Raw genomic sequence first — 25,456 nt, 5'->3', positions numbered from 1 at the left:
TTACAGTATTTTACAATAGCGACTTTTGTTACGCGTTGATAGTCGGCTAGTGAACAGTACTCTAGTAGTTGTAAAATTGCTTAAATTACTACTGAAAATGATGCATAATTTATTGGCTATATAAACGGTGAACAGTCGAGTATTTAGAAAATGATTTTGAGTACTTTTGCCTCACTGACAAACTATATTTCACCGAGCACATACTCGATTGATAGACGTATCCATTACTCATTGTAACATCACTTCCATCTCTCAAATAATTACACTAGTTACCACTTTATATGTAAAACAAACAATTGTCTTTCAACTACATCTAACATAAATCACTTTTACACCACTTAAACCATTCAATTATAATAACTAAAACTATAAACATTATCAATAGGGATTGCCAAGATTAACAATTGCACATCGAGTGCCAATTTATTTGCATAATATTCAAGGGAATGTGCGAAATCCGTGATTCTTAACAGTTCCTAGGAAATGTATAAAATATTGATTTAAAGACCATTATTTCAATACAAATATCATAAGAGCAATAGTTTTGCAATTTCCAATAGTCTACATGTAAGGAAAAGTGAGTTTTTTTTTTAAGTTGGGAAATCATCAAATGAGTCATCCTCTATGGAAACAGGGAGTGTCCGACTATTACTGAGTAAAACTCACTCATATTATTCTGGAATCCATCGTGCTTCAATGCAGTAAATCTTTCAAAACAAAACCCATAGCAGAAATAGAAATGGAAAATTCGCATTTCAAATCTAATGTGACATAAATATGACATAATTCAGCATATCAATGCTCAAAGCCAACAATTTGGCAGTCAGACTGGGTTGGATCCACGGTATGTACTGTTGGCTAAATTATTTAGCACACGCTCGGATTTACATTAAACTGCTCCGTATCTATCGGTGTGGGACGCAATCGGTTGAGACGATGGCGTGTGGTACAAGTTAGAGGAATTCGCGATACAATTATTTTGATAAAAATATATCTTTAATTGTCAAATAACGAAATGTGTTGTAAACGCTTTCATTTGATGTTACAATAAACCCTTTGATTGTAATTTCTCGTTAACTTATTAGCGAGTTAAAATGTTATACATGTAGGGTGAAAATCAATATCAATATTATTGTATTAGAAAGTTGCCGGTATTTAATCTCTATTTTGTGTACATATTATTTTATCAAATTATAGATTCATAGAACTGATCAACTCTGAAATTATGTAACGAAAGAAGCTTAGTTTAGCAACAAAATAATGATCTAAATTAAGAATTTCATTCGACTATTCGAAACAAACCTATTTGTTTTCTAAACTAGTAGGCAACCCTTTAATTATACAGCTCATTAAAAGTTCTACAACAGAATATTTTGTTTTTGATTTAGGCCCAATGAGAGTAAATAGAATTCAAACATACTTCATAGTATCCTATTGGAATATTAGTAAATATAGGAAAGTTTTTGATAGAAACCACTTTCATGACTCTTCTTTTGAGGATCACAGAACATACAAGTAACGTTTTAAATAAAACGTACATTTTTTTTATACAGAGATGAGCTGCGGGATTATTCGTAAGAGTTACCGCGGCCCTGGTACATAAAGGGCTTCAGAAGGAACATGCTGGGTTTTAGTTAGTAAGAATCTGACACTCCCTCACGCTGCACGCACAGTGGGAGTCGGTATCTAATGATTCTTATTAGCAGAGACAAAATATTTTCCTAAAGAAATAAATATGTAATAAGTTCATCCCTTGTACTGAACGTTTAGTCTATTTTCTAAGGAAAAAAAGTATCATTGGAAGCGGGTAGCCAATATCGTAGGATACAACCACAGAGCGTTCAAACATATAGAGATATTACACCACTTACAGTTAACCTATATTTACTTGCTTAGTAACTATTGCGGATTTCAAATGTTAATCCAAATATGTTTTTTTCTATTGATAGTATAGAATAGCACTAGCAATAAAATGTAGTAAGGTAATCATTTAACATGACTATTTTTTTTTCGTATATCTCTCAGTTATTGTTTTATTGTTTGACTAGTAATTAGATGAGAAACTGAATTTGGTCATTCTTAAATCCCTATAAAATTAAGCCTATTAAATATCTTTAAAAAAATCGAAGATAAATAAACGAAATAAACTAAAATCTACGAAGAAGGCGATTAAAGAATTTCTAAAAAATTTTGACTTTTCAGTATCTACCCAAAAACTTATCAAAATTTCTAGCCGACACACAAATTGCATTCAAACTTTACTAAATTGGTCCTTAAGGACACACCAGTAAGTTCTATTGTTTATTAACTCTATGGTAAAACAGTTTTCACTGCGGGGAGCTCCATATGCTCAGCTGATTTATGTCAATATTTGTATCATATACAACGTGGCATCGTTTATCTGTTGCCTGCAAGTAAACCCATGGGTGGTCTTGATAAGAAAAATGTACCTTCGAAGTTGTTAATAAAATGAGGTAGACAGTACAAAGTATTGCTTTAAAAAAAAAACCCTAAATCAAATCCAGGACCACGTCCTTTGGGAACCACTCCACGCACTCGGATAAAAAGTATTAATCTAACTGCCTCGTTGGTCTAGCTGTCGCAAGTGCGGCTGCTGAGCACGAGGTCTCGGGTTCGATTCCCGAGTCGGGCCGAAATCGCTTTGTGGGTTTTAGAAGACTTTCACAAAGCAGCCCGGAGCCTGGAAGTTGGTGATTGATACATCAGTGCATCGGAGAGCACGTAAATGTCGGTCCTGCGCCTGATCTCTCTCCGGTCGTGTCGGATTTGCCGTCCCATCGGGTTATGAGAGTGAAGGAATAGGGAGTGCACCTGTGTCTGCGCAAATGTTTGTGCACTATAATATGTCCTGCGCAATTGGCTGATCTCCTTAAATGAGAACAGCCGCCGTAGCCGATAATCGGCTAGGAGGACATCATCATCATCATCATTAATCTAACACTTATATGAATCAAACGCTCTTCAGATTAATTTACGGTAGTAGTTTTATCTTGGTGCGCAATGCCATTACGATAGGAACGAAACTTGGAATACCGTCCGAATTGACTGAATCAAAACAATAATTAAATAAATCCATTATTCAACCTCCATTTCAATAACCTTTCTCCAAAATTACTTAACATAAATCATAACAAGAATTTTGGAGCCAATTGACCGTTCAATTGACAATAACTCTAAATAATCCTTATCTATTTGAAATATTGGCTCTCATTACTTTTGATAAGCCCTCAAATCAAATAAATGGCCTGTCGATTTAAACAATTGCTTTCAATTCATTTTCTTAAATCTGGCGTTTGTTAATTAATGGAACAGAATAGGGCACAAGGCCACAAATAATTTACTGGTTACGGTTAAAATTAATTGTAAGTGTCATTCAGATATTAAATTGTTAGTGACAGGGGAACTCAATATTCCTAAACGCAACACTTGGTCAAAATAAGTAATTTCCTTAATGTTAATAAGAACAAACTGGCTCTACCTAACAATCATTTCAGTTTTGTAATCGTTACTATGAATTATCAATACGAGAAATTGTCCGTCTGTCTTTTATACCAAAACTACTGAAGCGATAACAATGTAATTTGGCAAGTTCATAGACAGTCTAAACGTGAGAACAGACATATCCTACTTTTTATATTAGTGCCTAAAGAAATTTCCTCAAGACGAACAACTAGTATATTAATATAGATTACAAATATTTTTGCAAAATTGCCTCAAAAATACTCATTTGTAACATAGCCATAGACACAAAAAGTTCTTACAAAGCCGTAACTAAGTTCTCCCGTCAGAACCTTTGCGGCTTTGCGTTGTTACAGCCTTAAAGCTTACGCCTGCAAGTTCGTTATCGTAATAACCTTTAGGTTTGAGGCTAACTGAGCTTTTAGTTGCGCTAAACTGCTTTACTAGGTTCAAGTTTTAAGTCTAGGCCGTAAAGTGCCTCGCTTTATGGTCCCTTGATTGGTTTAGATAGGGTGGGTGATGAAGGTAGATTTTAGGTAAAAATCTGATCTTGATTAGGTCATTGTGGGAGTATAAGAAATTCAAAAAACGATTGTTGATATAACGAGCTACTTGAAGTTGTGGCTAAATAATAGTTGCTGAAAATATAGATGCGAAAGCGAGTATTTTTTCTGCTTTCAGGGAAAAACTGCTGCCGTTGAAATTTATTTTCTTATGGATATAGATATGGGTGATACCGTGGAGAATGAAAGCGTCCATTCGTGGGTATTTTCAATTATAATTATAGGCAAATTTTAGACTGTGAGTGTAAAATATAATCCCACCCAAAACAAAAATGTGAAAGACTGCCAAGTTCGATAATATGGGAATGCTTCGCCTATAAAAGAAGTGAGATCTGAATAAGTACCAAGTTCCATACACATACCTCAGTTAAAAATAGTTACTTTTTAATGATGTTACTTGGCAAGTTTTCATACACCTTGTTATAAACCTACTAAACGCAATGAATCAAGTATTTAATTTTCTATTAAAACTTGCCAAGTAATCATCATTAAAAAGTAACTATTTTTAACTGAGGTATGTGTATGGAACTTGGTACTTATTCAGATCTCACTTCTTGTACAGGCGAAGCATTCCCATATTATCGAACTTGGCAGTCTTTCACATTTTTGTTTTGGGTGGGATTTCATTTATTTTTGTAAGGCTGTTTATTTTATTTTTTTCTTATGATTAAGTTAGTTAAGTAAATGTCTCATTTATACTATCTTTCAGATTTTTAAATATGCACTATGCTTCTTACAAAGAAATGAACTAGATTAACTAAATGGACTAGATTTACCAACTGACTGACATGACATTTTATCATATATTATGTTCGTGGATCAAAGTTACACATTCGTTATTTTCGAAAGTGACTCACACTTGGCCGTTTTCAGATTTTTACTTTGACTAAATACAAACCTTTGTAACGAATTTCAGATCGGTACGACCATTCGAAGATATATTATATAAATATAGATAAATTTAGTTCGTTTTAGTTCCTTAGGGGTATAAATTTACACTGGGTATTTTACACCTTCATTATTTTGAAACCGACTCACACTTGGCCATTTTCAGATTTTTTCCTTTACCTTGACATAAAGACCTACCTCCATGCCAAATTTCAAGTCAATACGACCATTGGAAGTGGTCTAGGTTTTTGATGAGTCAGTCAGTGAATCAGTGAATCAGTGAATAAGTGAATAAGTGAATCAGTCAGTGAGTGTATAGTAAAAATAGCGATTTTCTGACGTCAATATCTCAAGACCTACAATGGGTATATTAATGAAATTTTGTATTTTAGATAAGTGAGGGGGTCTCAACAGATACTAGAAATTTGATATGCGTAAATAAAATAGATTTTGAGTTACAGGGGGGTCGAATTTGGCCCGAAATGGATCGTGTAATATAACCCACGGCCGGTGTGTCGCTTTTTTTGCTCGAACTTGGCGGACACACTGCCGTGTGTCTAGATCATTTACCTTTTTGTTTCTAATTTTAACAACGATAAAGGTAGGCTTGGTATGTCAATAAAACATTATATTATTTGGTGGCAACTTGTATAGTGATCCTTATTGTCATTGGACTCTCAAAAAGGGCCATTTAACCCTCATTCACCTTTACAACAAGAAAAAACAGGATAAAACAGAAACTTAACAACCAGTACAGTCGGCTGATAAAATCAATTTGTACCCATGATCTTGATTCAAAGATTTGTGCTCGCTAGTCGGTACATACAATACGCTTTGAAAGCAATAAGAGGATTTCCTACAAAGGCAAATTGAGATCCTTTTCGTATATAGGATTTGTGAGTATCGCCGTTGTCATTTAGAACTGTTAGCAAAAAGAATGTGTAAGGTTTGTTTTGTCATGATTATAGGGCTCAGATTTTTTTGTCGAATAATATCTATGTATATTATTTGTTAGAAAGTTTAAAAGTAGAACTTGATCAATATTTGCAACAAAAATATATTTCGTTTCTCGTGACCAAAAGGCCGTTTATTACCTTGGACAAAGAATAAACATTGCCAACCAGTGTGGCAATGCTGCCAGCATTTTGGGCACGCTGACAGTCGACAGCGATGAGGAGGATTTTTTTGACGTTTTTAGTAATAACGTTTTGATCCTTCGCTAATAGGTCCAGAGGAACAGACAAACTTATCAAAAAATCTATTAATATCTCTGAACGACACTGCTTACAATAGTCACAAAAATGTAACATCGTTTCAAATGAACATGCGTTAGTCTACCTCTACATATAGCCAGTATTTTTGGATTAAACCATTATCCAAAAGTTGGTCGATAATACAGTTCTATTTATATTTCCACAGAATACAGTTAAACGCTGGATTCGCAGTCTACTAACTAATGCATGCGCTAACCCTTTTCGTCCTTCTTCATTATTATTTAATACAATACAGACCGTACTTAACCCTCATTCGCAAAGGTTAGGTTTTATTATTACCACTTTTTTGCACAAAAAATGGTTTTTCATAGTTGCATCTCAAAGTTTTGTTGAATTTGTAAGTTACTTAAATTCATTAGTTCCCAGGGAACTCATCATAACCTATTTGTTCTTACACAGTGTAGTTTATTTTTCCTTCATAACAAATCCAACGGTATAAATAAATCCAGTGAAAGCCAAACAATTTTAAAACAGTTTAAAAAGAGTTATAATAATTGAAGTAAGTTAAAGAAATCCTTAAAGTTAAAGAACATGAGGCTCAAAATCAGCATCATTTTATTTCCATCTATCAACCTAATCGTTAAAAACCTGAAACAAACTACACAGCACTAAAACCCCGTGAAACTAGGTGACCAAAGCTGCTTATAAATAGCAGAATTATGCAATAAACGTGCTGGATAATAACGTATCGGCCTATCGGTAGCCACCGCCGATGTTTCCGCTCCATTCCGCTTTACATGGACAGATAAACATGCAGATAGGCTGCACTTTCATTGAAAGTTATGTGCTACTAAATACGTGCACGGGTTTACTCTGATTAATTGCATTCCAGTTTTGCCTTCCATGTCGCTTCAAAAATTATGCTTCCAAATGAGCACAATTTACAAGAGGAGGCAAACAATAATAAAATGATAGGAAAAATATGTAGCGTTAAGTAGGTAGGAGATGGGACCCTTGCAGCATGCGAGGCTTGATTTACTGTCACCATTTTATGTCATGGATTTTCGCAAAGTTACGCCTGATTCAATAATTTAGCAAAAAATTATGCAAATTCTATTGGGATTGGATAAAATCACAAGTACTGCATAACCCAAACCCTCCTCAGTGGACCACGTGTCTCAACGTGATTTTTCCTGTGGAAAACCTGGCCCAGTCATGAAAATGATTGTGGCCCCAACATCTGACAAAAGGGTACAACACGCCCGCAGGCTAGATTTGATGTGGGTGAGATGTCGCTTAACCTGTTTTTCGTATCTCGTAATTTTCTAAGACCTTCAAGAATCTCTAAACTCAGTAAATGCTAGTCTACCATAATCCTAGAGTCTCCCTAGGTACCCTTTTACCTTGAGAGTTCTAGCTTACCACAGACTAAAGTGTCAGCCAAAAGTCGGCCCGACGGTTGGCTAACAATTTAATGTATACTATATAGATACTTGACCGTTGTAATGTAGGCACTATTATTTATTAAGCAAGCACTGGTTAAGAGGCTGCTCAAACTATGAGTCGACTTAAAAATATGCAGTTGGCCCTTACGTATTCGGTAGCCAGATAGTCAAGAATGGTACTTAAGTGCATACAGTTAGCAGATACATTTGTACTGTACAAACCGAATGCATTAATTATTATAAGAGGTCATTGCTTTTACCTCTTACATTTGGAGACCCTCGAATTTTCATTCATGAAAACTAAAAGGGCACGATAAAAACCTTTTCTTTATTCATGGCTTACAAAATTAATGTTCGTTGTTAATGTTATTTTCTTCACTGATATTGATCTTACAAGATTTTTATGGGTCGCTGGAATTGCGTGACGGGCTGTGACGTCATAATCGCTAATAGTGGAGTAGGACAAGTTTGGTGGGACGATGTGGCGGCCGATTCTATTGTCGTGATTTTTGAAATCTGTTCTATATTTCTTTAGTGCTAAACGAAAGAACGTTACTTGTGAGATGACACGGCAGACAGTAGAGTATGGAATAAGAAAACATGCTGCGCCGACCTCAAGTAAAAATTGGGATAAGGGTAGGAGGACGATGATGGCCTACATACATACTTAAAATTGTCTGATTCAGTAACTGTATTACGCGTTCTAAGCATGTTAACAAGAGTTCATATAATTTGTTCCCAGATGTATATCTGTATGAAACCCTCTTTGGCCAGCTAGGATTATATTGTTCCATTTATTCGAGTTCAAAACAAAGAACTTTGGATTTGGATTTGGATTGCTTAAAAAGGTTATGTTTTTATGAGTTATGCCCGATTCGTCATTTTAGTGATTTGGCATCCATAAAAAACGTGTCCCGATTTGTCATTCAATAAAATATTTTATTTTGCCTAGTCCCAATTGGTCATCCGTACTTTATTTTGTAAAAAGTACTGTCAACAAGATAAGCTTTACAATATTGTGATATGTTTTTTTTTTATTTATGTCGGTTATGTTTTTTTCCGATTATGGCAAGACGCTACTAATAAAATCGCGATTTCAACGGCGTCACACAACGCACTTCCAAAACCTAAATACCAGGATAAATCATCTGAGTAATATACCAATCAACGAGTGTCCATGGAACTGCCCATCGTGTACTAGGACCGCATAACTTACAGGAGTATAGCAGTCAAGAGTGTCAGGATTTTACGTTTTTTTCCCAATTTTTTGAAAATCCCCGGTATAACTTATTTTATATATAAAATCTTATAATATAAAAATGAATCGCAAAATGTGTTGGTAAGCGCATAACTCAACAACGCCTGGACCAATTTGGCTAATTCTTTTTTTGTTGTGTTTGTTATTGTCAGGAGAAGGTTCTTATGAAAAAAAAATAGGGTAAAGTAGAGAAGTCAGTTGACGGGAGCGAAGCCGCGGGCAAAAGCTAGTCAGGTAATAAAACAGAAGCCTTTTATTTTCTAGAAAGAGACAATATATAGAAGGGGCAAAGTATGGTCCGGTTTCTATTGTTTTGTGTAAGTAACTATTTACTATTATCGGTATTAGCAAAAAAACATGTGGTGTAAATGCATTATTAGTTGGTTATTGAGTGCCCTGGAAGTGTATGTGACTTGTGACAAAAACTTAAGCACATATACATAAATAAAATAAATATATTTTCTCAATTGTGTATGGATAGTAAAGCACTGGTACTCAGCTACATCCGGTTAGACTGGAAGCCGACCCCAACACAGTTTGGGAAAAAGGCTCGGAGGAAGAAGTGTATGGATAGTAAGAACAAGAAGTTTAAGAAGATAATTGAACTGAAACGTTCTGTTTAACCGAACAAGGACCAATTTAAAAGTAAAACTGCAGTATGTACAACACAACTGCAGACTACATTCAAATTATTTTTGTTAATTAAATTTTATATATTTATACAATCTCTTTGCTAGTTATGGGCTCCTGGTACTTTTGTTACCGGTACAAAAAGTATCGAATCACATTTTCGGGTTTATAAAATGCCCATGTTTTCTTCACCTGTGTTTTAATGTAAATTTTATTATATTTATATGAGAGGTATTAAAACCTTTACCTACATAGAAGTTTTTCATTTAAAATTTATTCTAACACTTTTATTTCTGACGGTACTCTGATACGTGAAATTTTATGCGGGTGACGAATCGGAACTCAAAATTTAAATATTAACACATTCACTGCGTTACGGCAAGTATTTGGCCGTATTTGACTTTCAGCCAGTGCGGTAGCTCGTTGTCCTTGTTTTGCGTACTGTGCGGGGGCGATTTATCTAAGTTCCCTTGCGCGTAGGAATGAGATAGTGATATTTTCAATATTGTTGCTTTTAATATAATAATATTGTACACTAAAAATATACGGCAAAATAGTTGCCGTAACGCACAGTAAAATAATTATTTTCATTCAGTGCGGTACGGCGAATATCTTGCCGTACCCCCCCAACCCCGCACCACACTGTATGCGTCCGCGCGGCGGTTCAGTGTGCGCTAGTGCTGGCCGTAAGCAAGACGTAACAATATTTTTTGTGAAAAATATTACGCGGTTCTGCTACAATGAGACGTTCACATAAAAAACTGGATTTGAGTAGAGAGAGAGAGGGGAAATCATCATCTTGATGCCACCAAAGATGTCAAGTGTGAAAATAATTCAGTGGAATAACTACCTACTTACTAAGTTTCATACACGTCCTTTAATAGTTTTTAGTTTTTTTTTAAATTGGTCTGTTGGCGTAGTGGTTGTGGGTTCGATTCCCACACAAATCAAACATTCTTTGTCTAGTTGTCTTGGTCTGGGTGTATTTTCTAACTATAATATGCATTATATGTTTTTGTGACTAGGTAGCGCTATAGTGTGATTGTGGTAGAATATAAATACATATTTATACATATTATATAATTAGGTTACATAATTATGTTGATTTATATAATAATATAACACTGATAAATATGAATATTTTATCTACAATAAAAAATATTTTTAAACTATCGACTATCATTCCAGAAGTAAACCCCATCCCTAGCATTTTTTCACTTCTACGCTGTACGGCATATATATTGCCGCGAATGAAAGATTTTGAAAAATCTCTGTATCTTTCAAAGTATAACAGAGAACCCGGGGCGACTGCAGCTAGGTGTATACAAGGATATAGTCTATCGATTTGTTGATAAAAACCATTGATATAGGTGGTTTCCACGTCTGTATAGGCTTTGAAAGTCAGGTTCTGGTACGGCAAAATAGAAGCCGTAACGCATATCAGGAAATATAGATACGGGCAGCATTTGTCTCGTATCGCACTAGTAGAAAGTTTAGATTTAACGCTGCCGCAGTGAATGTGTTAAATTATTTATTTTGCTCGAATGACCAATCGGGATTTGGTGTATGGAAGAAATAGTTGGTGACCAATCGGTACTAATGACAAATTGGGAATAACTCGTTTTTATGAAGATTTCAGCTTAACAAAAGCATGAACTTGACGCACATATTTAAATTTATGCAGAGCTTTTATACCTTTGGCTGACAAGGTACAGCAAGGACCGTCTCTAGTAGGTTAATCGCTCTAAGCTGAAATCAGATTAGTAAAACCGAACAAAAATCGAGCAACTCAGATTAGGGAAAACACGTGGAGCGAAATAATTGCATCACGTGACCCAAAGTTATACACGTTTTTTTAGGAATAACCTACATTTCTCAAAATAGCAAATTGATTTCAAGATTCCTGGTATTGTGTGGTCGAATTGAAATACGTAAAAAGATTTATGGCAGAATGATTACACTCTTAGGCACTCTTGTGAATTTTACGTAATAATATTCTGTAGCTTATTTTCAGAAGCTTTTTTTACGTATAATTTCCCAAAATAAGCATTAGCACATAAAATAAGTAGCTTTACTTCTGACTTCAATGTGACCTTTCAAGCAGCCACTGAAATAGTTGAACCGGCAAACATTTTTACGCAAATACTTTGAGAACCTCAGTCCAACCGTTGAATCGTGCAGGCATTCACAAAACTTGTGTTTACAGAACTATTCTAAACATTTGTTCCGACATAGCTACCTGAATTTGCATAGCCCCCGCGAAACTAGGCCGCTGGCAATAGACTTAGGTTTGTAAAAGATAACTTAATATTATCTTTGGTGTAGGTATAAAAGATATACAAAGGTAGGTAAGGTCTTAAGTAGGTCAACAGTGCAGTACAGTTTTTTCTAGATTATTCAATTTTATTCAGTTTAATTTTACTGCTTTAATATGTAGGCATCATAATCTCTCCAGTCATTTTCCTGACCACATTGATGTCAGCTTCCAATGTGACTGAATGCAGCGAAGTACTCATGTTTTACATGGAGTGACTGCATATCTGACCTTATCAGCCCACCTAGTTACCCGGGTACCCCTTGGCAAAACTGGTTGTCTAATTTTCTGGCTTCTGACTAGATACCCATAATGACTGCCAAAATTGTTCAAATGACAACCTGGACCCACCAATTTCACAAAATCAAACCAAAACAGGGAAATATAGTTCCTAAATATGGCAAAGCTCTGAAACATATAAGTAAGGCTTCTATTGGATAACGTAACAAGAGCTTATTTACAGGGCTTCAGTGAAGGTTCTTGATATCCGGATATCTTGTGTCTATGTCCAAAATATCAGGCTTCTATTTGTTACAGAAATATTTGCACCTACTTCCCTGTGTATCATGTTTCTTAATTTAATATTTTGTGGTGTAAGTTGTATTTTACTATATAGGTCCGTATAAAGTAGTGTACATATTCTTTATTGAATTCATATTAAAATGAATCTTTTCACTTATCAAAAAAACGAAATAATTTTTGTTCAGATTTTAATGTTTGACTATTGATTAATTAAAACACATACAATACTATGTACCAAATTGTTGTACCAGTTGTAAAAATAAATAAAACGAATGACTAAAAATGTTACTTTTTATTTGTACTTAATCTCTCAGCCCCATATCTCAGTGTAAAAACAGTATTGTTAATTCAAATTAAATCAATAATTTCAATAACCCCAAAATACCTTCAAACCAAACCCTTTTCTATACCTGACACCTACGAAAACCAAAAGATATTTAGCTCAAATATAATAAGTGCCTACGTAGGCAAATTTAGGGGAAACCTAACGTTCCTTTTACATACATAATGCGATCCTACCGTATGTAACAACTAAGATTGAAATAGTTGGCATACTGTAGTCAAGTTAAGACTTTGAAACTACCGTCCTCTGTGTTAATTAACTGGTATCTTTAATTAGTTTACAGATTAAAAAGGACTTTTGTTAATAATTTAACATAATGTTTAGTAGGTACGTAAGAGTTATATTTTCCTACATATTAATGAATTGTTCAAAGGTGTCATCATTACATTACATGCTCTAGCACAAGCTCTAGAAAAAGATTTATTTTTAGGTTATCTTCCATAAATAAATATATATGTTTTTCTTACACAAACACGTTTCTGGAGAAATCGTAAACACATTATATCAGCAGCTAAGGCGGATAACACACTACCACGTTCACTAGCTACCGAACCATCACACCATGCATTTCATGAATATAAACTAAAGAACTTAAACTTATCTATGTACATTCAACGTAACGTTCCTTGACGCGGCAAGTGGTAGTGTGAAATCCGTCAACTAGCTGAGTGGTTCACTAAGAACATTAATATTATCTTCACCTAGGCGACCTAGCTTAGTAATGTTCTCACGTTATAAAAAGCCTATTCTCAGTAATTTATGACTACACTCCTAGGAGCCGTGTCAGCTTTTCATAATGTTTAATTTCAATGTTGAGGTACAAAATTGTCCAACTTTATGTTCGCGATATAAAAAGATTTTATTTCTTACTTTTTTCCAGTTTTTTTTTTCCATTTGTAAGATAGTATTTCTGTGGCTAGCTTTTTATCTTTACCTTAATTAAAATAGTCACAGTTTTTACTCTTTTAATGAGTAAGAATTAAATAAGAGAGCTACCTTGAGCTGTATGTAATCCGTATTGAGAAACTTTTTTCATGATGGTGTTTTCCTTCCTAATAGGCAAGGGTTCGGTTCACAGGTTAAAAAACACTGTATTACAAAACAATAGACGTAGGTAATTAAAAATCCATAGGTCAGACACACCCTAACTTAGTTGACATTTGACTTTTGCGTTGACATTTTCATGTCGCTTGATTTATGATAGACTTATTGAAGCGCTAAGTCCTAGACACAATCCTAGGTACTGGATACGTTATAGGCATAGATTTGTGCCTGAATTCCTTCGGTTCTGAAAAGTTACATTCAGTTTTTAAACTTTAATTCCCAAAGTAACCCATTATGTACTGACCAATTAAATAAGAGATGTTAACCCTATAAATGCCGAGGTATGTCGTCTCGCGCCAATCGTAAAGCAGGCCCTTTAGACCCCTTACACTTGATACTTTGTCAGCTATAAACACACGGAAATAAGGTGTCAGCATGACAAGGGTTAATTTGGTACAGTAACGCGATTTATTTGACATTTTACGCTTTGTGCTGAAGTGGACTATTAGTTTTGTTGGCGACTTATAGTCATTAGAGAGGGAGATATGGGTACACAAGGGCTCGTGGTTTAGTCAAAGCCGTGTGGATCGATTAAAATGGAAAAGGTTAAGTAACGCTTGGCGCAGTCCGTTGATGGGTTCTTGTTCTTCCGTGTTCCAAAGGGCTCGAGAAATCGGTAGGAACCAGCTATCATTTGAACATCTTTGGCAGTCGATTAAGGGTAGTCAGAATCCAGAAAGTCTGACAACCAGTCTTATCAAGACATATTAGGGTGAGAGAGGCAGGTGCTCCATGTAAAACACTGGTATTCAGGTGTATCCGGTTGAACTAAAAGCTGACCCCAAATAATTGGAAAAAGGCTAAGCAGATGATTAGATGTGGGGTAAATTTACCATTCGATATTAAATAATGAGAAAGGGAAAATGCCATAAAGGATTATATTGATTAACTTAACGTTATCGTATCTGTTAATTTACAAATCTATTGAAAGCAAAATAAACAAGAAAGTAGGAAAGAAAGAGTATTTTATTTATACATACATCTGTTTAATGAGTAAATCCAGGTGTCTTTGCCATGACGTCACAAAATTATATAAACCACTAATTATATCAACAGTTCATATTATATTTACGTCGCATTAACTTTAATTAGTGGCAATTAAATTTAATCTGTACATCTGTTGCCGTCGTAATTATGATTAATCTCTACTAATGGTAAGTACTTGGTAATTTATTATAGTAACTACACTATCTGTATAGTGAGAGATTACTTGCCTTCGAACCTTTTCCTAGAAATGTAGGATTGTATTCTAGTCTAAGCAGATGTGGCTGAATATTAATGTGGACTAGAGTTTTATGGGAAGGTCTAAAATAGTTTTTCTTTAACACTGAATTATGCCAAAATAATTCTCATTGTAATCCTCGGCTCCTAATTTTGATTTCTATGTATAATTAATAATCGCAAAATGATAAAGGTGGTCTTATTATTCAGGTATATCTTCCAAATCTACCTAACATCTAATCCAAAACAGTTGAAAGTTGAGCAGGTCAATCTAAAATTCTAATAATATTTCGTGTCGTATCTATCTTTGGAATGCCAATAGCCTTTTTTCCAATCCCCACAATTGAAATCGAAAACCAAATTGCTTTTCGAACTTCAGTACAATAAACAACCCAAAACCAGTGCGACAATTTACCTGACTTTACTGAGGCAATCGTATTTCTAAAAACCAATTCGCCTGCTCGACGAAAATCTTCGAAATTTTTAATGTAGCCTCAGAATGCGTTGTTGGTATTCAGCTTTAGGAGTTTCACACACTACCACAGGTCAGTCTGTTCGGAACGCTTTGTTAGTAGGTAAGTATCTACTTTTATTCCATACGTTATGGAAGTTTAAATTGGCTATTTAATGATTTAATGATTTTATCCTGCTTAAAACTGATTTGTGTTGTTTTTATGAAACTTAAAGATCGTGAAAAGCACGATTTTTTAACAAAGATTTAAGAAAATTATGAACGTAACGGAGCGATGCAATTTGCTGTTGCTATATACAAGACATGCGCAAAAGTCACTTAGTGCAATACATTAGGTACTAACAATATGGGTCGACGCGTTTTTTTACAATGTAGTGTGTGATACACCTTACTAAACCTTTTGCTCAGCTTAGCTCAGAACAATAAGGTATTAGCTTTAAAAAATGCAACAGTAGTTAAATATTGACTATTGGGGGTTTTAACTATGTTCATTGCTAGGGTTGACCGAAGTCTTAGTAAAATAAAACTTTTTAATGCAAACTGTGTTCAGCATTAAATTAAAATAACTCTTCCTGCCTTATTCAGAATTATTCACTCCCTTTTTATTTATGATCGCTTTCATGCAATCCAGATAAATTAATTCATTTTGATCATATTTATATCGTCCCACTGCTGGGCACAGGCTTCCTCTCACACAGAGAAGGACGCTTATGCTTATGCGTAATCCAAGTTTCCTCGAGATTCATTTCTTCCATAAAAATAAAACGTTTATGAATATATTTTTTCAGTGACAACCCTAGATACCACAATACTTACCTGCGCACAATCGATTCTTATTTACGTAGTTCTGTTACGATTGCACGGAACTTTTCATTTACATTCAAGAGCTAATAAGTACTGTAAAAAGTATACAATGCTTTATTTATTGTACAGAACGCACAATTGCAAAACCTTTCTTGATAGAAGAACTTGGCTGAAATACACTCAATGAATCCGGGCCCACCCAATGAAATAGGTATTTTTAAGATTAGATACTAGGATATTTTTATTACTGGCATTGATATCGCACATGGGAGATCACATGACATCTTTCCCATGTGCCTTATCTATTCCAATTTGCGCAGACACAGATGCACCCTCTATTCCTATACGTCTGGAAAAGAATGGCGATTGAACCTGATTGGACTAATTATACTTACACCTACATAAGGCTTTTTATTTTACTGTTTCTCCTGGTTTACAACTTATATTTTTAACAGAATTCCTAAAAAGGAGGAGGTTTGCACTTGCGTTTATATTTTTGTAACCTATTTCGCCTACTACAGTCCGTATATATGACAAAATACAACTAGTATAGGTTGACGTCACAGCTCATTGATATTCCCCAGAGGCAGTAAAGAGGTGTGTTGGACGACAGATTGAACGGCCGGGATTCAATAACGATTTGCATGATTAAACATTACCCACTCGTTAATTAGTTACGTTTTGGACACTGTCTTTTTGTGGTAATGATGTTAAACTCCAGAATTACTCAATATTCTTAAAGGCTCGTAGTTTGATGCATTTATCAAAGGGCAGTTGACGTAACTATGATAAAGGCTGCACCTAAGTATTCTTAACAAAACCCACATGGCTATAACAAATGTTAATCCTGACCTGTACCCTTTTAGCTTATACCCTTGAGGGAAAAAATGGCGTAAGCTCCTTACAAAACACAAAAACATTCAACACAACAGTTTTTTTTATCCCTAAAAAGCAATAAGGACCAGATGAGGGAAATGGGTCGTTAAGATGATACATCGCTGAACTTTGCAACCTGTCACCATTTATATTGCAATTTTGAAACTTCACTTCGACTTTACGATGCCTCCGGTTCTCGTACCTCGTAATATTAGCTGGAGTTTTTTCATCGAACGACGGTAATACAGGAAAAGTTTGAGAACTTTTTTTATTTGCATAGCGCCAACCAATATCGTAGATGTAAGTTGAAGTACTTCCTAGTTTCTTTAGTGAATTTTTGATGGCTTTTCAAGTAGTATTGTTAAGTTAGGGCTGATGTTCGTTCCGTTAACTAAACTAGCTATCGAAAAAATTAATAAAGACCTTTCCCAAATAGCTGAGTGGAGCAGGTTCTACGGGCTTCAAATCAACCCGTTAAAAACTCAGCTGATTGTCATCGGCAGCTCTCGGATGGTTTCTAAAATTGATTGGTTTGAACTCCCTCAAGTCATGTATGACGGTGTCCAAATTCCCTTTAGCACTAAGGTTAAGAACTTGGGTGTATACTTTGATAGCCGAATGTCCTGGGAGCCGCAGATTCAGGAAACCAGTCGACGGTTATTTGCATCTGCAGGATCCTTAAGACGGCTGCGAAATTTCTTACCCATTGCCACAAAAATTGCGCTTGCACAGTCTCTTCTTCTTCCTATTCTTGACTATGCTGACGCCAGCTATCTTGATCTCAGAGAGGACCAGCTAAATAAACTTGAGCGCCTTCAGAATGTTTGTATAAGATTCATATTTGGATTACGCAAATATGATCATGTGTCAGAATTTCGTGTTAAGCTCAAGTGGCTTCCAATAAGACTTCGTCGGAACGCTCACATACTCTCCTTGCTATATAGTATTCTTTTTCACCCTACTTCCCCTTCTTATCTTAAGAGTCGTTTTGAGTTTGTTTGTGATACGCATTCAAGATCACTCAGGTCATCAGAAAACCTAAAACTTAAGATGCCAGTGCATTCCACATCATTTTATGATAAATCGTTTGTTGTACAGGCCACTCGTCTGTGGAATGCACTGCCAGTGGCAATAAGGCGAGCGCAGTCGATTGCAGTATTTAAAAAAATGGTCAAGGATCACTACTTGGCTCATTGACTACTATCGCTGTATTGTTATTCTTTTATCTTTAATCTTCTATCTTTACTTTCCGTTTATTGACTATTATTTATTTTTATTTATTTTTTTTATTCTTTCTTTTTGTTTATATCTTTGGTATTTGTCAATTATATATAACCTATATGTATGTACACCCCAAACTGCCCGTTTTTCACTGTATTCTACAGATAAACTCCATCCAAAGGTTGTCTGGAAGAAATTGCTATTTAGCAATAAGACCGCCGATTGTACTGTGTTTTTGTATGTTGTGATGTCCTGTGTTGTGTCTTGGTGTACAATAAAGAATAATCTAATCTAATCTAAACTTCTACAGAAAATAATTTTATTTTTTCAGAAGTATTTAAAAAAGTTTTGCCACGACCACATTAAAAATATTAGGTATTATTGACTCCCAATTATTTCAAACACTTCGGCAGAATTTTCATCAGTACCAAAATGTCACCAAAAAAATATCAAATATTGAAATAATAATTACCTATCTAACGACCAAAAATACTCTTAATTCCAGGTATGGATATTCGGAGACGTCTGGTGCTCAGTATGGCTGGCTGTCGACGTGTGGATGTGCACAGCTTCGATCCTGAACCTGTGCGCCATCTCCCTGGACCGCTACGTAGCTGTCACCAGACCTGTCAGCTATCCTAGCATCATGAGTAGGAAAAGAGCTAAAGCCCTAATTGCTGGTCTGTGGGTCTTGTCTTTCGTCATCTGCTTCCCACCTCTAGTTGGGTGGAAGGATAAAAAGGTGAGTTTTAAATGGCTTGTTGGTTCTTTCAGTTCTGTATACTGAGGGAAATGTTTTACCTTTTTGGATATTTGTGATACCTATCTATGTAATTCAAATGTTAATTAATTGCTGTCCCAGATCGATTCAGCTATTTAAATGCGAAGCTACTTGTCACTTAGTACATTGAAAAAAGGAGATAGATTTGCGGGATTCAAATACCCAAGAAATAATAAACTGTAGTGGTTTCTTATAAGAAATTGGTTTTCGAGTGCTTTTAAATATAAAAAAAAAAAAAAAAGTACTTAGAAAGTCAGATAATACTTGAAATGAAGTCTCTCGTTATCGACGTTTCAAAAAGCTATTTGTACCTACACGTCTATGTCTACATCGTTTACTCTGAATAGATTTGGTTTTCAAAGTTTGCAACCAGCTTCATTTTAATTAGCCCTTTCGTGCTTGGAAAGGAGTCTTAGAAGACTTTATAGTACTAGACGGTCGAGTTTATGACAATGTGATACCTACTGTCCAACAACTACGGATAAATTAGCGCTTTCAGTTATAATACGGTCCTAAGAAAATTGCAGCATGTAAAATTATGGTTCCAAGTTCCAATGTGATATTGGAGAAAACTCTGGAATGAAAACAAAAGATCAGGACCATAAAGGCCGACCACAATTTCCATTCGAAAAATGGAAATTGCCCGAGCATTGAAGCAAAAGGGTGTATCACAAAAGGCATCATTTTCTGCTTGTCCGATGCGGCGACCGGGTTCCGGGACGTAACGCACATGTCTTGTTTGAAGTCCCTTTGTTAACTTCTGTTCCGTTCATACGCGTTCCGGTTCCGATTCGTCTTTTATTAAACGCTAATTAATTACTGTCTATTGGGATCTTGAGGTCAACTATGGTTGATGAAATGGCGTATTAATTGATGGGTATATTATTTTTATGATTGAAAGATTTTGCTTTGTTTGGCTTGGTCATTGTGCGCTATTTATAGGTGTAAAATGAACGTGACTTTTGTTCGATAAGTTGTTGCTAATTTTATGATTTTTATTGTCTATTTATTATTGTGTTTAAGGCTGGTACTTAAGAGGCTAGTAGGTACTTTTAACACAAGACCATGACGACCAATAACCCAATAACCCTTTAATTGTTTTATTCTTTCAGCCTGAAGAAGCAGACATGAAAGACGGTTGGGTGCCCAACCCCCCCTGTGAATGGACCTGCGAGCTGACCAACGATGCTGGTTACGTCGTCTACTCAGCCCTCGGGTCCTTCTACATACCCATGTTTGTCATGCTGTTCTTCTATTGGAGGATATACAAAGCTGCTGTCAGAACTACCAAAGCTATTAATCAGGGTTTTAGGACTACAAAAGGTGAGGATATTGATTTATCGTATGCACATGTTACATACATAGTGATTTTTCAGTAGGGTATAGTAATATGCTATGGCATCATCTGCCTGCCTAGCCTTTTCCCAACTATGTTGGGGTCGGCTTCCAGTCTAACCGGATGCAGCTGAGTTCCAGGGTTTTACAAGGAGCGACTGCCTATCTGACCTCCTCAACCCAGTTACCTGGGCAACCCGATACCCCTTGGTAAGACTGGTTGTCAGACTTTCTGGCTTCTGACTACCCGTAACGACTACCAAAGATGTTTAAATGGCAGCTGTTAATCATCACTTTATTACTGTCAGCAGTCGTTGGTATTTTATTAAATCTGGACTAAAATATATAAAATTAATCAGTGATCAAAATTCTCTTTAGTAAAATTCACAATATTTCTGTCCGAGAGCAATGTAATTTGTATTATCAGCTTGTTCTCAATTTGCAGGCAAAGGCATGGGTAGTCGTTTCGACGACAACCGACTGACGCTCCGAATACATAGGGGTCGAGGGTCTAACCGGCCCCATGGCTCTCCACTGTCAAATGCTTCCAACCACTCAACTAGCACTTCTCTTAGCGCTTCTCCTGAAAGATTACGAAGGTACGTCTATGTTTTTATCCGACTTCAAAAACAAAGGACAATTTTACTTGAATTTGGTTGGAGTGTTTTAGACCAAGCTGGAGATGGACACGTATTTTACTACTCTATTGTATCATCTAATTCATTTATCGTTAATTCGTGTCATATTTTAAGCTTTTGTTAAATGTGATTCCAAGCCAACCCTAAATATTCCAGACATTCAAGTGCAAGAAGAGCTCATGAAAAAGTTAAGATCTCCGTGAGTTACCCCTCATCAGAGCAGATCTGTCCTGCCCACGAGAACTCCAGGTCTTCAAGTAGATCCCCCAGTCCTTCCCTCTATGCTGTACATTATGAAAGAGATGGGAGGGAGCTGACGGAAAGCAGGTTGAGGGTGCGACCTTCTCATCATTTGGCGCCAGGACCTTTGTATGATGAGTACGATGATAAGCCTAGAACTACCAGGAGGATGGGGAAACGGAATATTAAGGCTCAGGTAATAGATGCAGTTTTTGTTTAAATTGGCCATATTTATCCTTGTTAGAATTCTTTTCAATTCCGATCACATTTTATTCCATCTAAAGAAAATTCGTCGTTTTCCTTAAACTTCAATAAAGGTAAATATAAAAAATACACAATTTAAATAGGCATATGGGTTATTTTGCTTTCCGGGTAATCTCAAACGCGTAGCAGATTTTCTTGCCATTTTCTTAATGGTTCATGTACTTGATTCCAGGTGAAACGTTTCCGCATGGAAACCAAAGCTGCCAAGACCCTCGGCATCATCGTAGGAGGGTTCGTCTTCTGCTGGCTTCCATTCTTCAGCGTGTACGTCGTGAGAGCGTTCTGTGGCGAGTGTGTCAGCCCTATAGTCTTCTCAGTTCTCTTCTGGTTGGGGTACTGCAATTCTGCTATCAACCCGCTGATTTATGCGCTGTTTTCTAAGGACTTTAGGTGAGCATCTTTTTCCGGATTTTTTATGAGATTAGGAATTAGGAAGCAAAATCTTCCACCGCATAGTATGAGCAGACTGAAGTTACAGCAAAGTATAAGCCTTTTTGAAAGCAATGTGACCATGGGCGTTTATATCCGTATACTCGATTGCTCGACAAAAATATCTGTTAGTTGACACACGGAGGAGAAAAAGACTAGGTTGACACCAATATAATTATCTACCTAATTATTTTGTTGTGGGTTCAAAGTAACAACTTCACACCGTTAAATATTTTCTTAAAAGCCTATTAATCCTTTGCATATTCTATCTCCAGATTTGCATTCAAACGCATAATCTGCAAGTGCTTCTGCGGCGGTGGAGGTCCGAGACGAGAGTCAGACGGCGAAGGCTCACGGCGGCAGAACAATCGGCCCACTCACTCTCACTCTTTAGAAGAACATGACGCTAACAACCATACCACTACTACGACTACCACTGCTGCAGACAGGTAAAAACTACTTTTGATGATGTTTATTAGGCCTAGCGATTTTTTGTCGCGTGATTTTATAGCAGAAATGCATGACAGTCACTATCGGATGCAAGTCAAGAAATTGCCTTCTTGTTATTTCTTGGTGTTACGCTTACGTTCTCTTTGTTTTTATTTGGATGATTGAGTTCTTTTCATTGTTTATAAAAATATGACTAATAACTTTCTCAAATTAATTATTGAGAAAAAACTACATATCACGTAATACGAAATAGCGCCATCTTTATTTATTTTCGATTACTATCTACTTTGCGCTTTGCAACCTCCTTGGTTATCTTTAACTTAGCTGCATTATTTCTTCAACAGATGGCGTTCAATGTTGTTTTAGTCAGATATTGAATTGTGAAGGTATTAAATTACTTACGTTTTATTTGTTTTACAGGTGACGGCAAGCTATGCGACGGCAGAACCCACAGTTCCAGTCAACCGTCGCGTGTGTATAGCAAATATCTGAAATAACGATATAATAACCGTTAATGTAACGCAATACAGTCTATGAAACCGTTTTTTATCTGTATATTGTTACTAAACGCGTCCTACTGTAGAAAAGTCAAAATAATTGTTAGCATTAAATGTGTGTATTGTTGTAACGTATAAATAACTTAGTTGTTTGATCGTTATAATGTAAGGGATAGCTTAAAAGAGCTATTTAAAAAATATTAATGTGTGTACTTCAGTGTATGTTTTTTAAAAGTGAATTTATTTATTGAAAAGACTGTCAGAACTTAATTGTACCTAATATTATGTAATAAATGATGTCAAATAACCAATATCTTGTTATAATGAGGAACTTTAAAATATTAAGTTAGGTAAATAAGGTAGATCTAATTTGACTTATGAGCGTGAACTTTAAAGGATATTGTAATATTCGTGTTTATTTACGCTCTGAGTCGACTCTAGTAACTCCAAAATTAAAACGCTTATAACTGATACAATCTTAGTACCTACTTGTCCTAGTTAGTTTTTCCTCACTTTACTCTAAAGAGTACCTACCTAGTACATTATTGCCTAATGCCTACGAATAGACATGTACCTACCTTTCCCATAAGTAGTTAAGCTAGAGGCCCTTTAAGGCTAATGATTCGGACCCCTACATTGATCCCTTCAAACTATTGAATACCTAATTATTTATGTCTCTGAAAATCAAATGACTTTGGCCAAGTCAATTATTGTATCCATGTTGTACTTGTTGCCCGTAACCAGTGAAGAATAGACAGAAACAAAATCTTGGTCAAGGCATTTTTAGTTCTTCAAAAATACCTTACCCTTCTTCAATTCTGATCATTCATCAATCTATTTTAAGCTGTTCAGACTACAAATACAATAAAAGTTAATTGTATTACCCTTAAACAAAGAGGTTATTTAAACAGGATCAATATTATGTAATGCCTTATTGACAAAGAAAAACAGGTTTTGTTATAAAATATTTAATAGACATAGGCATATGCAAGTAAGCAATATTCGATCTAATACTAATATTCAAAGTAAGTCAATATACTAAGCTGTACTTGTAGTTTGAAAACTTACCATATATCGGTGGTCGACAGTGCCTGTTTTTTGTAAGTAAACTGTATCTTTGGACTTATACTATACTGTGAAATAAAAGAAAATATAAATCAAAGATTACTTATATAAGGCAAATGTACAAAACTTCTAGAGAGATTACATAGGATAGGCTGATCGAGTTAGTAACTCATTCGGCTTTTCAACTAGTATACCTTAGTCAGTCATAACTAATCATATAAATGCGGAAGTTGGTCATGCTTTCAGTTGGACAGCTTACCTGGAGATAAAAATGTAGAAACAATCTTAGGGCGTAAAACAGTTCCCAAAAAACGCATGAAAAAGCCGCCAGAGCGGGAAAAGCCTAGTCTTCATATAAAATTTCTCATTCTACTAACTAATGACTTGCCTACCAACTTACGATTAGTATAAACGGGTATTTAAATCGTGGAAAGTATTAATAAATAAATAAAGATCTCAACGTTCCTCAAGTTTATTCGATTGTGTATTCGATGTTTTAACATTATATTCGTTAGGCGAGAGTTGTATGTTTATGTGTGAGCGATATCAACATTACTATGAATTAATATATGAGATGTTACCTATTTGTTGTTTTATTTTCCCTATCTCTGCAAAAAAGATTTTTTTTTACTTTCCAAATCCCTACAAAAATAATATTATCGCTTAATCTAAACTAATATTATAAAGCTGAAGAGTTCGTTTGTTTGTTTGAACGCGCTAATCTCAGGAACTACTGGTCCAATTTAAACAATTCTTTCAGTGTTAGATAGCCCATTTATCGAGGAAGGCTATAGGCTACTTTTTACGGGTTCATGCAGAGGTTCCCACGGGATGCGGGTGAAACCGCTGGCAGAAGCTAGTTTAATATAAAAAACCAAGTAAGTTGGAAATTGATCAAAAATGTTTGGAAGCCACACTAAATTGACACAAAGAAATATGTGATCAGCAGTAGGTACTTTTTTTGAAAACAAGAAAGGATAAAAACAGTAAAAAAAAAATACATTTCAGTTTTAGCTACACTGATATAAGAACGCTAAAGTTTTTAAAATTAATATATGGTCGTCAAAGCAAAATATAAAAGAACGGGAAAAATACGTTACCACTCGTTAAGTGTGTGTAATTATTTATGTTATGTGAATAAAATAGTACTTGTTACTGTAACATCTCACATTGCTGTAATTTGACCTATGTTTACAAATAAAGCATTCTGATTCTGATTCTGATTCTGTATAAAGTGTATATAAATGTTACACGTTATTATATTTATTATTATAAAATAACGGTTATTCAGCAACGGTTATCGTAACGAACACGCAAGAGCGTTGTACAGCACTATCGTCATCGATTACCGAATATAGTCTATGGTTCTTATTGCCATTCATTCAACAGGCCAGAACCTTCA

General features: G+C 35.4%; 1 protein-coding gene across 6 annotated transcripts in view; it reads left to right on the top strand.

The window, feature by feature from the left end:
* LOC110379177 (octopamine receptor Oamb) overlaps window positions 1-24,638 on the top strand; it is a 128,685-nt gene extending 104,047 nt beyond the window's left edge. For 4 of the 6 annotated variants that reach the window (XM_064039993.1, XM_064039991.1, XM_064039992.1 and 1 more), the window contains 7 exons: window positions 18,861-19,097; window positions 20,249-20,459; window positions 20,899-21,070; window positions 21,266-21,545; window positions 21,786-22,003; window positions 22,318-22,491; window positions 22,913-24,638. In XM_064039993.1, the coding sequence (XP_063896063.1) occupies window positions 18,861-19,097; window positions 20,249-20,459; window positions 20,899-21,070; window positions 21,266-21,545; window positions 21,786-22,003; window positions 22,318-22,491; window positions 22,913-22,916 (1,296 nt within the window). In that variant the 3' untranslated portion in view covers window positions 22,917-24,638. The remainder of the gene's footprint in view (window positions 1-18,860; window positions 19,098-20,248; window positions 20,460-20,898; window positions 21,071-21,265; window positions 21,546-21,785; window positions 22,004-22,317; window positions 22,492-22,912) is intronic. The other 2 variants (XM_064039995.1, XM_064039996.1) reach the window with 1 other exon arrangement.
* Window positions 24,639-25,456: the final 818 nt, after the last annotated feature.

Source organism: Helicoverpa armigera, chromosome 21 (assembly GCF_030705265.1).
Source record: "Helicoverpa armigera isolate CAAS_96S chromosome 21, ASM3070526v1, whole genome shotgun sequence".
In the NCBI taxonomy this organism is placed as follows: domain Eukaryota; kingdom Metazoa; phylum Arthropoda; class Insecta; order Lepidoptera; family Noctuidae; genus Helicoverpa; species Helicoverpa armigera.
The sequence above is the reverse complement of the archived record's forward strand: the minus strand, read 5'-3'. Positions and strand labels throughout refer to the sequence as shown.